Raw genomic sequence first — 13,425 nt, forward strand, 5'->3', positions numbered from 1 at the left:
TTTTCAGATCCATTATCATTGAATTTAAAGCTAAAATTATGTCACATATATTGAATGCAATCTAGCCTCTTAAAAACCTCAAAAGTGTACAATCATAAACAAACGCAGATGTGTAAAAATACTAAATAAAATTAACTTTCAAAAACCTTATGTCTATTTCGTCCCTATAATTCTTATTCTAAGAATCTATCCTAACAAAAAAATCTAAAATGAAAAAACCAAAAGCTTTTTAGGAATAAGGCTGCTCTCTGAAACATTTCTAAGTGCATTAAAGTGCAAAGAGTCTAAATGCCTAAGCGTATGGAAAGTTTGAGTAAACTACAGTTTATCTACTTCATGGAATAGTATGTAATATTTAAAGTGACAGTTATTGCCTATATGACATCAGCCAGTGTGGTATCAGTTCTGAGTGGACCATAATATAAAATCCTTTACTTTTCATATTGATCCTCACTTGACCTCCTGCCTCCCCACATTCCTCTTTGCGTGCTACTCAACCAGGGTACTGCTGACAATTTGGGCAGGACAATTCTTTGGCCTTAGGAGTTTATTAGGATTTTTGGCTCCCTGCCTATCTTTTAAAAAACAAATTTTATGTTTGTTTGTTTGTTTATTTATTTATTTAGAGACAGAGTGCGAGCAGGGGAGGGGCAGAAAGGGAGAGAGACACAGAATCCGAAGCAGGCTCCAGGCTCTGAGCTGTCAGCACAGAGCCCGATGCTAACCCACAAGCTGTGAGATCATGACGTGAGCCGAACTCAGAAGGTAAACTGACCGAGCCCCTCAGGCGCCCCATGGCTTCCTGCCTATTAAATACAAGTAACGCCTCCAAGGATCTGGCACAGGTAGGCCAGGTGCCAAACAAAGATGACCCTTGTAGGATCCTCGAAAGAATGTGGTTTAAATATTAGTTAAATAAAAGAGGCCCTTCCAAAAACTTAAACCATCTACTATTTTTGCAAAAATGATCCACTTTACAATCCTACTACAAAGTCAAATGTGAAATGAAGAATGGTATATACAGTGTTATTATGTAATTTTGCCAGAAAAATTCCACTAGTAATTTAGTTCAAAATTTGACTAATTCTTTTCTTTGAAGAATTAATGCAAAATTACAATGTGAATTTTGCTATATATAAGATAAAAATTTTATTCTAATTTTAAATCTCCCTGTTTCCAAGACAAAATCCCAATCAAATCACAGTGAAATCCAGGTGTCCATTTTAAGGGAATTCCCTTTAAGGTGGCATTTCTCCTGGACAAATCTTTGAAACATGAGAACCTCCCATGTTGAAATAGAAAGCTGTGACTTAAGATTTGGTATATATGGTGGGGGCGCCTGTATCAGACTTTGGCTCAGGTCATGATCTCACCATCTGTGGGTTCAAGCCCCGCATCAAGCTCTGTGCTGACAGTTTGGAGCCTGGAGCCTGCTTTGGATTGTGTGTCTCCCTCTCTCCACCCCACCCCCCACTCGTGCTCTGTCTCTCTCTCTCAAAAATAAATAAGCATTAAAAAAAATTTAAAAAAAAAAGATTTGGCATATGGTGAACAAAAACTAGATCTTGTGGCTTTGCTCTGATTTTATAGGAAATTCATCCCTGTTTCAATTCAGGACTAGAAATCTGGCTTCTAAAATGATAGTTACAAAGAATACTAATAACATTAAAATGGTTATAATTTTTTATTTAAAAAATTTTTTAATGTTTTATTTTTGAGAGACAGAGAGCAAGCGGGGGAGGGGCAGAGAGAGAGGGAGACACAATCTGAAGCAGGCTCCAGGCCCAGAGCTGTCAGCACAGAGCCTGATGCAGAGCTTGAACCCACAGACGGTGAGATCATGACCTGAGCTGAAGTCAGACGCTTAACTAGCTGAGCCACCCAGGCGCCCCATTTATAATTTTATTTTTAAAACAAGACAGAAATTTGTGTACACAGTATGACTATAACTTTTTAAAGTTTATTTATTTTGAGAGAGAGAGTGTGTGCACGTGGACACGCGTGAGTGGAGGAGGGGCAGAGAAAGGGAGAGAAAGAATCCCGAGCAGGCTCTGCACTGTCAGCAAGGAGCCTGACACGGGACTTGATCCCACAAACTGGGAGATCATGACCTGAGCCACAATTAAGTGTTGGCAGCCCAACCAACGGACTGAGCCACCCAGGTGCCCTAAAATTTTTAACTGTAGGAGAACAACAACTAAAAGGAAATGTATGGATATATTAAAGAGATGGACAATGGCTTATTCACCTTCCTTTCTTTTCCCCCACACCTCCACCTGGTTTCCCCTCACTTTCCAAATTTGCTTCAATCAGCACACTTACTTTGATGATTTGGAAAAAAAAAAATTGTTTTAAGTAGCAAAAGGCACTCATCTGTCAATGAGATACAGATTTAAATAGTGGTAGTATAATATAGTATATCTGCACAGTATACATGAAAATCCTTAAAAACAATTTGCCATTAATCCTGCAATTCCATATCAGGAATTGCTCCTAAGGAAATTTTGTGGGTTGGAAAAATATACATCAGGATGCCAAGAATCTGTTGCTGTCATAGATGGGATTATAGGAGAATGTCTTAAGTCTTTATTTTCTGATTTTTCTATAACACATTTTTATAGCTAGAAAAAAATTAATTTTACTAAGAAAAAAAAGTATTCCTTTGGGGTGCCTGGGTGGCTCAGTTAAGCATCTGACTTTGGTTCAGGTCACGATCTTGCCATTTGTGGGTTCGAGCTCCGTGTCGGGTTCTGTGCTGACAGCTGACAGCCTGGAGCCTGCTTAGGATTCTGTGTCTTCCTCTCTCTCTCTCTCACAAAAATGAATAAACATTTAAAAAAAAAAAAAAAAAAAAAGCATTCCTTAACAGGGAGCTAGATAAGCTCAAACAAAGGTTTCTACATAAGCCCAAGAATTTGCTTCTGTTTCCTTAGCATAAGAAGTTTGGGAAATACGTGCTTATGTGAAAAACCAAGTATATATGTGTGGTATTTGCTATTTCCCAACACCCTTTGTTCAAAAGGAGAAAAGTGTTAAGGGCAAATTGAGTGCCAGGCCCCAAGTCCTTACTACGTTTTTGAGGACTGATAAGGGAAGAATTAAACCAGCAGCTCCATTCCAGAAGGGGGTTAGGAAGGGGTTGAGCGCCAAAATAGAAATTACAAATCCAAGCAGCTTAAACACATGACCCAAATAACTTAGGAGCTTCTGGACTAGATCACTTGATGGCCAGCAGGCTTGCACGGGAACGTGGAGAATCCATCTAACTATGTTCAATTATTTATGTATTTGCATGTCCCTATTCATTCCGTGGACCTTGTGATAAACCCAGAGAAATAAAAACTACAGGTCTCAGACTTGCCTTCTTTTTTTTAAGTAACTCATCTGTAAACCTCTGATCACTTGGGGCTGTAAGACACTAGGCAGCTGGGAAGTTTTTCCTGCCACTGTGCTTTGCAGGATTCTAAGGTGTTGAGAAGGCTGGAAAAACAACATGCGCTTCTTTCAAATGACTCTTGAGCTAACTGCAGTTCACGTACTACCAACCTCAGATTGGAAAATTTAGGACTGAAAATTAAACAGACTCTAGGACTTTTTTTCCCTCTTTTAAAACAGAGTTTATATATTCCATTATACTTATATTTTTCCTCATTTTTATTTTATAAAATAAGGGAAAATGTCTAAATTATCCACATCCAAACCATCTGAAATGGTGCATTTCCTTCCGATCTTTTTGCATGTATTGGTTCAGTTGTTTCCGCTTTTTATGCAGATGTGATGAAGCTGGAAGAACAACTTTATATATTACTTTCTTAGCCTATCATATTTCTCCATGTCACTACAAACTCCTTGAATATTTTATATCTGCTTCTCATCATTCCACTGAGTAAGTATTCTAAAGTAATCCCTCGTTGGCGGACATCTAGGTAGTTTCTAACTTGTCATTAATAAAAGTAATGCCATAATGTATATCTTTTTGAAAAAGCTGTTTTTGTAGTTTCAATGATTTCTTCAGAACATATTCCCAGAAGTGAAATAACCAGGGTTAAGGATATGAACAGTTAAGGTTCCTGATGTGCTTTGCCGAATGATTTTCCAAGAAAGTCATATTTATGTACCCTCCCAGTAGCCACTACTGTGTATTTTAGCATATGTCCTCTTGAATTAGGTATCTTTTTTAACTTTGAAAAACTGATAAAAATCTTATTTTTATTTCCTTCATCATTATTGAGTTAAACATTTTCTGTACATTAAATATGGCTTTACTTCCTTTTATGAACTGCCTGCACATGACTTCTGTTTATTTATCTATTGGATGAAGTCACATTTTTGGATCAATCTGTAACATATTCCTTATAGGTAATCAACCCTTGCTGGTATTTGTTGCAATTTTCCACCAACCCTTCATCCCCATGCCACTAGCTTCAATAGGCTTTTAATCTTTAGTGTTGTTTTAGCTGGGGTATTTTTAGATACACAGGAATTTAGGTATTTTACTTAGTCAAATATATTGACCTTATTCTTCATGATTTCCGCTAACACTTTTAACCTTGGAAAGTACTAACCTTCCACATGAGACGGTTATAAACATTAACTTATATCTTCTGTTATGTTTTAAAATTTTGATACATGACTCAAATCCTTTGGGGGAATTTATTTTTGTATACAATGTAAGGAAAAGAGTCAAAGAGATTCCTTGCCTGCCTCATGTATCCAAACCTAACCAATTGTCCCTGGAAATATTATTAGAATTCCCATCCAGTAAAAAAGTATTGGGTAATATTTCCCTTTCCATTGATTCATTATTTTTTTTATAATATTTATATAGTTTATATATATGTGTGTGTGTGTGTGTGTGTACATATACATACATACATATATTATAATGCAAGAGCTATTTCTGGACCACCTAATCTGCTCTACTGATCATTCTATTTTTTTAATAATTGCTATGTTAATTATTCTCTCCTGTCAGGCAGAGAAAGTACTCTCCCATTATCCTTTCTTCCTCCAAATTTTATTACCTATTTATTGTTCATAATATAATTTTAGATCACATTCTCAAAAACTTTCCATTGTCTTTACTTTTGCCAGAATTCTGTTAAACATATAAATTAATTCATCAAGAACTAACATCTTTATGATAGTCCTTTCATTCAATTTTGGAATAGGACTTGCATAACTTTGTCACTGAAATTACCACATAAGTCTATTTGGTTATAAATGAACTGTCATATAGTGAACAGAGAAAGGAATGCTAGCCCAAGATGTGCCTCCGGCCAGCTGTGTGAATGGGGACCATTTCTAAGCCTGTTGCTGCACATGTTAAGTGCACACAATCTCCAGTCTACTTGTGCACACAATCTCCAGTCTGCCTGTTTCACAAGGTCAAGGGAAATAAGAGACATGAAAGTAGAATGGAGGGCATGTGTGCTACACAAACATGGGGGGTTATTATTAACACCAGAGGCAGGGTATTATTAGTACCTTTGGTGAGTAGTAGGTCAAACTACTGAAAACAGAAAACTAATGTTGAAATTTTGTGCTTGCCTTTTCCCAAAATAAAGAACCTCACAGTCATGTTGACAAAGATCCAGGAGAATCCCAAGAACTGCACAAGATTATACATGAACAGGTATCCTTTCTTCAAGCTTGTAAGAGCTGAAAAGCAAAACAAGACAATAAACTGTTACAAGCAGTAGGTGCAGCAGGAGGGAGTATGGGGGGCATACCTGGGTGACCTCTCCCCACTTTCCCACTGGGTGCCCTAAGCTCCCAAAAAGATATCTGGCCCAGATCTGTGCCAGCCTGGGCTCCTAGTCCCACAGAGAAATGGGTAAAATTATGAACATTGCACTCCAAGGTATGTTTTTAGCAGTCTTTCCCCTCATAGCCTTGAAGGGTAAGTACACAGACATAAGTCCAAGGAGAATAAAGACAAATTACTTCTGGCAAAGAATGACCACCTTAGAGGGCATTAAAGAAGGTAAATAAAGCTATACTCAGCTCCTGCTCTTACCATTTTTATATTATCTATAGTTTCTTCTACCTGGAATTTTTTTAAGGCCATGCAGGTCAAACTAGCTCAAAGAAATAGGAACACAATGAAAAAAAGAATTCTGACATTTGATCATATATTCATTCAACCAAGTATTAACTGAACACCTCCAACATGCAAGGTACTGAGGGGCACTACTGGGATTCAAAGATGTTAAGACTTGATGTTGCCCTCAAAGAACTTATAATCTGAAAGCTGTAATACAAAATAGAGAGTAATAGGTAATGTCTTGTGACAATTTCGAGGTGAGGAAATGACATTAGGCTGGGGAAGTCAGAATCAGGCAGTCTGCATAGATGAGACGATGCCTGCTCTGGGCTTTGGAAGATGGGTAGAGTGAGGATATAACCAAAGAAGGAAAATTACAGACTGAGATGCAGGAGGATAAGGAACATTAATTTTGTCTGCAGCCTAAGGCTCATGAAGACACAGCCAATTACAGAGTTAAGGAAGGAGTAAGGAGCTTAGAGTCATGGTTGAGTCAAAGGGGTAGGACACAGGAAATGGGACAGTTCTCAAGAGAAGAGCTATGGAGTTCAAATTTTCCTGCTACATATTTATTCCTAGGCTACAGATATTCTGCATATAACCCTTGGCTGATGCTCACATAATCACACTAAATAGTGTGCTCAATTAAACGCAACCCAGTCCTGCGAAGCCAAAAGAGTCAGACTTTTCGCAACATGTAACTACACTTTTCTCTTCAAAACTACAAAAATGTATTATACTTCCCCATCCTAAAGAATTCATTTCATCAGGGAGCACCTAGGTGGCTCAGTTGTTCGCACCCCTCCATACCCCCATCTCTATCATTAGTTAACTGGTAACTCCCACGGCCGTGGGGGCAACTTACTTTCAGGGGAGCCTTGGCTTTCAATTCTTAGTTTATTTAGGCGTTCTTCTTCCTAGAATTTGGACAGATTTCCAAGAACACAGGTTAGGATTCCCAGATGCTTGCAAAAGTCCACATGCAGGATAAGTGATCTGACTCCCTCAAAGCCACTTCCTCCAATTGTGTTCATATTTCACTGGGGCAAACAGCCTAGCTAATGATGCCAGAAAGCCTGACTCCTCCTACTAGGTAGTGCTAGCATCATAGAATGCCCTTCCAATGCTCACAGAATTAAACCAATCAGCTGGCTTCCAAACTACAAAGTGGATAGTCTTAGAATCATGGAGCTGGAAAAGACACCCAGAAGATGTGTCACGGTCGTAGGAACTAAACAGAATTTTAAGGCAGTAAATAGACAGCAGTTTTGGTTGTTGTTGTTGTTTCTGAGACTTCCAGATTTTTAGTATAATTTTTCCAGAAGCTAAAATCATGTCACCAACATCAGTAAGAACCCACATCTGGTCGATATATAGATAGATACATACAGAAATATTTATAAATATAGGTAGGATTTGCATGCACGCATATAGTTAGTTGCTCATTCTGTTACCTAAGAGGGCCTAGAAGCAATATCTAGAGCCCAGATCTTGGTTTCCACTATTATCCTTCAATAAAAAGAACAGAGCTCCTTGAAGAATGGCTGACTCTAGGGCTGGAGCAGGGAATATACAAGATAAGCCTGGAGCAGCTTATAGTGCTAGAAATTAAGAATGTCAAAAAAAAAAAAAAAAAAAAAGCACCCCACAGTGATGGAGCTTTGTCAAAGGGACACAAGAGTCAACTGAAAAAGCTTCCAACAGCCAAAGCTGGAACAACACAAACAACAAAATAAATAATATAGTACTGGGTTATAACCCAAATATAAAATATTCACCAGTCCATACTGATATAAACAAATTATTGAATAAATAAATGGAAGAGGAGATAAATCTCCCATGTGGAAAAATTCCAAATAAAGTACGTAGACACTCTACCCTAAAGTTGGAAAGCATCACTCTTCACTCCTTTGGCATGGGCTATGCACAGTGACTTCCATCCAAAAAGTACACAGTAGGGGCGCCTGGGGGGCTCGGTCGGTTTAAGTGTCCGACATTGGCTCAGGTCATGATCTCGCGGTCTGTGGGTTTGAGCCGGGCAGCTCAGAGCCTGGAGCCTCCTTCAGATTCTGCGTCTCCCTCTCTCTCTGCCCCTCCCCTGCTCACGCTCTGTCTGTCTCTCTCAAAAGAAAATAAACATTGAAAAATATTTTTTTAATTTAAACAAAAAGTACAAAGTAAAGAAAGGTGGGGGAGTAACATTACAGTGGAGAAATCTGACAAATGTTACCTCAGCCAGATGATCAAGATCAATATCAACAGTGATAAGTCATGCTGATAGTATGTGCCCTTGATATGACACAGTAAGAATTAAACCTCTGTGGTCTTCCTCCCCCCAAACCCATCACCCCATCTAATCACAAGAAAAACATTCGACACACCCCAGTTGAGAGACAAAATACGAAATACATGTCCAGTACTTCTATAAAACCATGTTTCCAGGTCTTTAACTGAATTTGTGTCTTTAACTGAATTTGTCTTTATTCTATCAGATAGATAAAGATACCTACCAAATAGGTATCTGAGGTAGCCCAAATAACTTGTGTTCTTTATGATTTGTCTAGATCTTTACTAGCATCCAGGTCCTTACTGACCTTGGCTCTGAGCTCCATTTCCGCATCAGACTCGTCCAGCCAGCGATCAAAGTCGGGGGCCAAAAACAGTGGGCGCTTCTCCTGCTTGGTGAGTCTCTCCCACCAGTGACTCACTTTCTTCTGTACTGTAATGTTTACCTGCCTTTGGGTCAGTTTGTAAACCGGCTAGAAGAGAAAGTGAGAATGTGAGAGTGCCCTTGCCTTCCCATCCCTCACTCCTCCTGCGACAAGTGCACCAAGCCAGTGTAGCTACCCAGAGAAGCTCACAATATATGCTCACTCCCCTTCCTCCTCCGTTCCTACAAGCCGTGATGCAAGGAGAACATCTGGACCAAGTGCTGGGATAGCCAAGAACTGCTAAGAATGGCGCTCTGTTTCTTTGATTCCTCCAGCAAATGACTTCAGAGGAAATCAGGGTGAGAAAGGCATATGGTTCCGGTTTTCCTGGAGGAAACCAGGCGAACCTCCTGCCAGACCTGTATCATGCAAGGCATGACTTCCAATCACTCTCTCAGTGCATCCTCACTGTCCACATTTCTCTCCCATGAAGATGACTGAATTCAAGTGGTCAACACTCCCTGGCCTAGCGAGCCCTCGTTTTTTAGAAAGGTCTACTCAAGACTGGAACTTAGTGGATACTTAGTGGATAATGACAACTCTATCATAAGGACCAGGGGCGCCTGGGTGGCGCAGTCGGTTAAGCGTCCGACTTCAGCCAGGTCACGATCTCACGGTCCGTGAGTTCGAGCCCCGCGTCAGGCTCTGGGCTGATGGCTCGGAGCCTGGAGCCTGTTTCCGATTCTGTGTCTCCCTCTCTCTCTGCCCCTCCCCCGTTCATGCTCTGTCTCTCTCTGTCCCAAAAATAAATAAACGTTGAAAAAAAAAAAAATTTAAAAAAAAATAAATCCATAAAAAAAAAAAAAAAAAAAAAAAATAAGGACCAGCCTAGGGCATCTTCCCAACAAAACTCAAATTCTGAGAGGCTGTTCCAGTTCATTATTCCTCCACATAGCCTCTTCCTTCCTTACCTCCAAGGCAAGACCTATGACAGGTTCTCTATCCCTTACACTATTGCTGGCTATTAAAACAACCAAAACAACGGACCCCTCCTGCACAGAGAGGTCAATATGCCCAGGCCCCCAGAGATAAGAGAGTAATTCCAGAAACTTCAATACACCATCTGTGAGATTCTCTCTCTTCCTGTCAGAAAAACTTCCTCGAGTTCTGAGAGAAAGGGAACTTCAATTATACTTCCAGCATTCTTTCTGAAGGTCAGCTGCCTCCACCTTTTCGGATTTCTACTGCCCCTGTGACAAAGTCACATGAAAGTAAGCCCCTGGTGTGGGCTTTACCTAGCTTACGTAACTCTGCTCCCTGTGAGCGCCACACCCCTCTGTCTTCACTAAAAACCACAGAACATCAGAGCTGGAAAGGACCCTAAAGATTACTTAGTCCAATCATCCATTTAACACACATGAGGAAATTGTAACTCAAAGAAGTGAAGAGACTTGTTTGCACTGCTAATCACCTCAGGTTCTCTGACTTTCCTACTCCTTTGCAGCTAAAATCTGGGCTCAGTTCCCAATAAAAGAACCATATTCTCCTTTGGTTTTCATCTTATTTCCCCCCACAACCCTTGCCCTCCTATTTTACTAAACTACTAGTATTTATTTCCTAAAATGGAAAGGGAAGTGAGAAAAGAGAAAACATACCTCTGGTTTCACAGGGTCTAAGAACTCCAAGTGAAATTCATAGACATTGTCTCCTTTGGCACCATGTCCCTGAGCTAAAAAGAAAGAAATGTGGGTTACAATGTGAACAGGCAGAGCAAGGCCATCCAAAAGCTTGGTGCAGTTCTTTCAGAAGCATACAAATAGTAATGGGTCCTTCCAAAATGAGTAGGGGCTTGTGAGCAGAGCTACTCGACAGCTAGATAAGCCGAATCCCAGACAAAAGTTTTGTCTCCACATGTCCTTCTAATGATCAGTTCCAGAATATTTACTGAATCTTCCAACGTGGCCTTGATAATACCCAGTACAAATAAGAGGCAGGAAAAGCAATACAGAAAGCAAAGCCAAAGGTATCACATAGATATAAATTTAACTTTCACATTTACTTTGGTGCTGAATTCAGAACAGAGAAATCGCAGGTGGGCGTATTCTCTTGACTGCAGTTAAGGAGAGTTGTGTGGAGAACACGGAAGTGCTGGACTGTCTCAGAGAAAGCTCTGAATCTAACATCTCCCTACCAACGACAGAAAAAGGAGACGCTCACTTCTCCTTTAGCACATCCCAAAAGGAATGAAAAAGAGAAATATAATTTCCTCGGCTCATTTCTAAGAGAGGATAAATGGATCTGGGATGAAAATCCCTGGGTTGCCCATTACACCATTCCTGTGCTTTGACATGGCTCCTTTCCCCAAATCAAGCAGGTGCCGTGCCTAGGTGCCAATGACTGCTAGACATCCCTTCCTCTCTAACTCTCTGACTTGTCTATCATTTGGTTCCCTCCTGGATTCTCATTCCTCATCTGGCCATATGTGGTACAACTTGCCTAATATCTGCTATATACAGGTGGCTACTGTTCTCTAGGACCATAAATTCCTTAAGGTTGAGCAGTCCATAATCTCCAACTGGCAAGATACACTTTCATCACTCAACTTCCTCTCCCAAATGTATAACACCCCAAAAATCTGAGCTGCTACAAGTGTTCTCATCTTGAAAAGCAGATACGAAGGCCAGGCTGTGCTTTCATGCAAATATACCAAGGTAGATGGAATCTCAAGTAAAGCAGAAACTCGTCAATATCCCATAACCCCAGTCTCTTAGTAATGGCATTCCAAAGAACTAGAACAAAGAGAGAGCAGGGAGAATCCCATCCCATTGGGTGACACTGAATCTGGACCTACCCTCTCAGGCTCAGCAGCATATCTGCTGACGAACTAAGGAGAAAGGAGACAGAGGCAAGTTCACAGAAACAAAGACTGTCAGAGCAGCAAAGGTTCGAGGTATCATCCAGAATGCCATGTTTCTTAAACTGGCCTTTGAGTGTACCATATCAGGGAGCTGCAAAATCTATTCAGAAAATTTCTATTTTTTGTTTTGATTATAATCTTTAAAAAAAAATCATAGTCTGGATCATCTAGATGGCTACATTATAATCAACTACTGACATACAAGTTTAGCGGCTGTGTTTGTGGCCACGTTCACAGCTGCAATAGAGCCAAGTATCACTTAAAGTGACCATATTTAATTCTTAACATGTTTTCTCAAACTGGGGCCTATGGCCTGGGAGGATCCTTAGGACATATTTTCAGGTGTCCATAGGTCCTAAAGTTTGAGAAACACAGATTATAACCAAATACCTTCATTTTATAGGTCCACAGAAGGCAGTAAGTTGTCCAAGGTGATAGCGGGATTAGAACTAGAAGATAGATCTCCTGATTTCCAGCTCGGGATTCTTTCTTGCTCTATCTACTGCCTCTCCAAGAGAAAAGTGGGACTTTAAATAAGTTCTTTGACTTTTTCAATCATGTATTTCAAAACGATCTAGTTTACCCCAAGAGCAGCAGAGAGGTGAGCATCAATAGAAAGTGAATAAAACAAATAGACAAAAAGAAAAAGAAACCACCACCACGCCTCTGTAGCTGTGTAGAAAGCGGGGAGCATTTGCCCGGATACTGACCTTTGAAATGCAGCACATTTTCAGTGATGCTGATGGCAGGATTCTGTGAAAAGAGACCAAGGATGCAAGAAGGGCATTTTAATAAGAGAAAAATGAAATTAACACCGGGCTTACTTCCCTCCATCCTTCCCCCTTAGGGACTTGACCTCCTACCTACGCCTCCTCCAGAAAATACATCTAGTTGTTTATTCACAGCTCTGTACGGGATTTCTCCGTGCCTATCCGTACCCATCTGAGATTGCAGGCTTCTGCAAGAAGAACCCTAAACTGTTCTCACTGTGCAGAACTATCAGATACTGAGTCAGTTCGTTCTGCTAATGGCAAATGGCACAAGGTGCTATGTGAGGTGCTTCCAGGGAATACTCAGATTTCCAAGACTCGGTCCCTGAGCTGTGGAGGCACAGAATCTAGTGGAACAGATGAGTCATTTCCTGTGAGAAGATATCAAATAGTATCAAATAACATATGCTCAAAACCAAGAGAGTAGTAAAAAGCAGTGAGTATTATGGGCACTAATAAGAGAGCAAGCTCAAGAATCGAATGGCTGGGGCAAGTTTCACCAAAGGTGGGGCCTATAATGCAACATGAAGAGTCAATTAATTCCAACAAGTAGAGAGAAGGGCTGACAGTCACAGGGGATTGGTTCAAATTGAAATGTACAGTGCCCTCACCTCATGCTCCTCATGCTCTTAGCCCCCATCCAAACCAACACTAGAAGAGATTAAATTCTCCAAATTGTTCACTTATTCCCAGAAGTTAATACGTGCCTTTAACTTCATAACTTAAAGTGAAACTCTTTTATCAATGGATAAGAAACTACTCACCTCCTACCTCCCAGCTCAAAGTTAATAATCAGGGAGCAGCGTGTTTCCAGTGACATAACTAATTCATTTAATTTTTCCCCTGTAGGCTCAGTTCTCTGTGCTGAGAGCTCCATCATGCATTGAAGGAAACCGACAAGACAGAGAGAAGGTTGGAGAGGGGGTATACTCATGGGGAGTGGGAGCCTGCAGGGTCTATTCACAGCCAAGAGTGTTAAGAAAAGGGAAAGAACGAAGGCTGGGGTAGGTGAGGGCGAGCAACTGGGCCGAGCTTTATGTT

The 13,425-nt window shown here is 40.4% G+C and overlaps 1 protein-coding gene across 1 annotated transcript in view; it reads right to left on the bottom strand.

The window, feature by feature from the left end:
* Window positions 1–13,425, bottom strand: part of HACD3 (3-hydroxyacyl-CoA dehydratase 3) — a 38,622-nt gene that overhangs the window by 9,162 nt on the left and 16,035 nt on the right. Inside the window, exons 2-6 of the mRNA XM_060618238.3 lie at window positions 12,325–12,367; window positions 10,353–10,426; window positions 8,641–8,805; window positions 6,912–6,963; window positions 5,551–5,661 (exon numbers count right to left, since the gene is read on the bottom strand). Coding sequence (XP_060474221.1) covers window positions 5,551–5,661; window positions 6,912–6,963; window positions 8,641–8,805; window positions 10,353–10,426; window positions 12,325–12,367 — 445 coding nt within the window. The remainder of the gene's footprint in view (window positions 1–5,550; window positions 5,662–6,911; window positions 6,964–8,640; window positions 8,806–10,352; window positions 10,427–12,324; window positions 12,368–13,425) is intronic.

The sequence above is a fragment of the Panthera onca genome, chromosome B3 (genome assembly GCF_046562875.1).
Source record: "Panthera onca isolate mPanOnc1 chromosome B3, mPanOnc1 haplotype 2, whole genome shotgun sequence".
NCBI lineage: Eukaryota > Metazoa > Chordata > Mammalia > Carnivora > Felidae > Panthera > Panthera onca.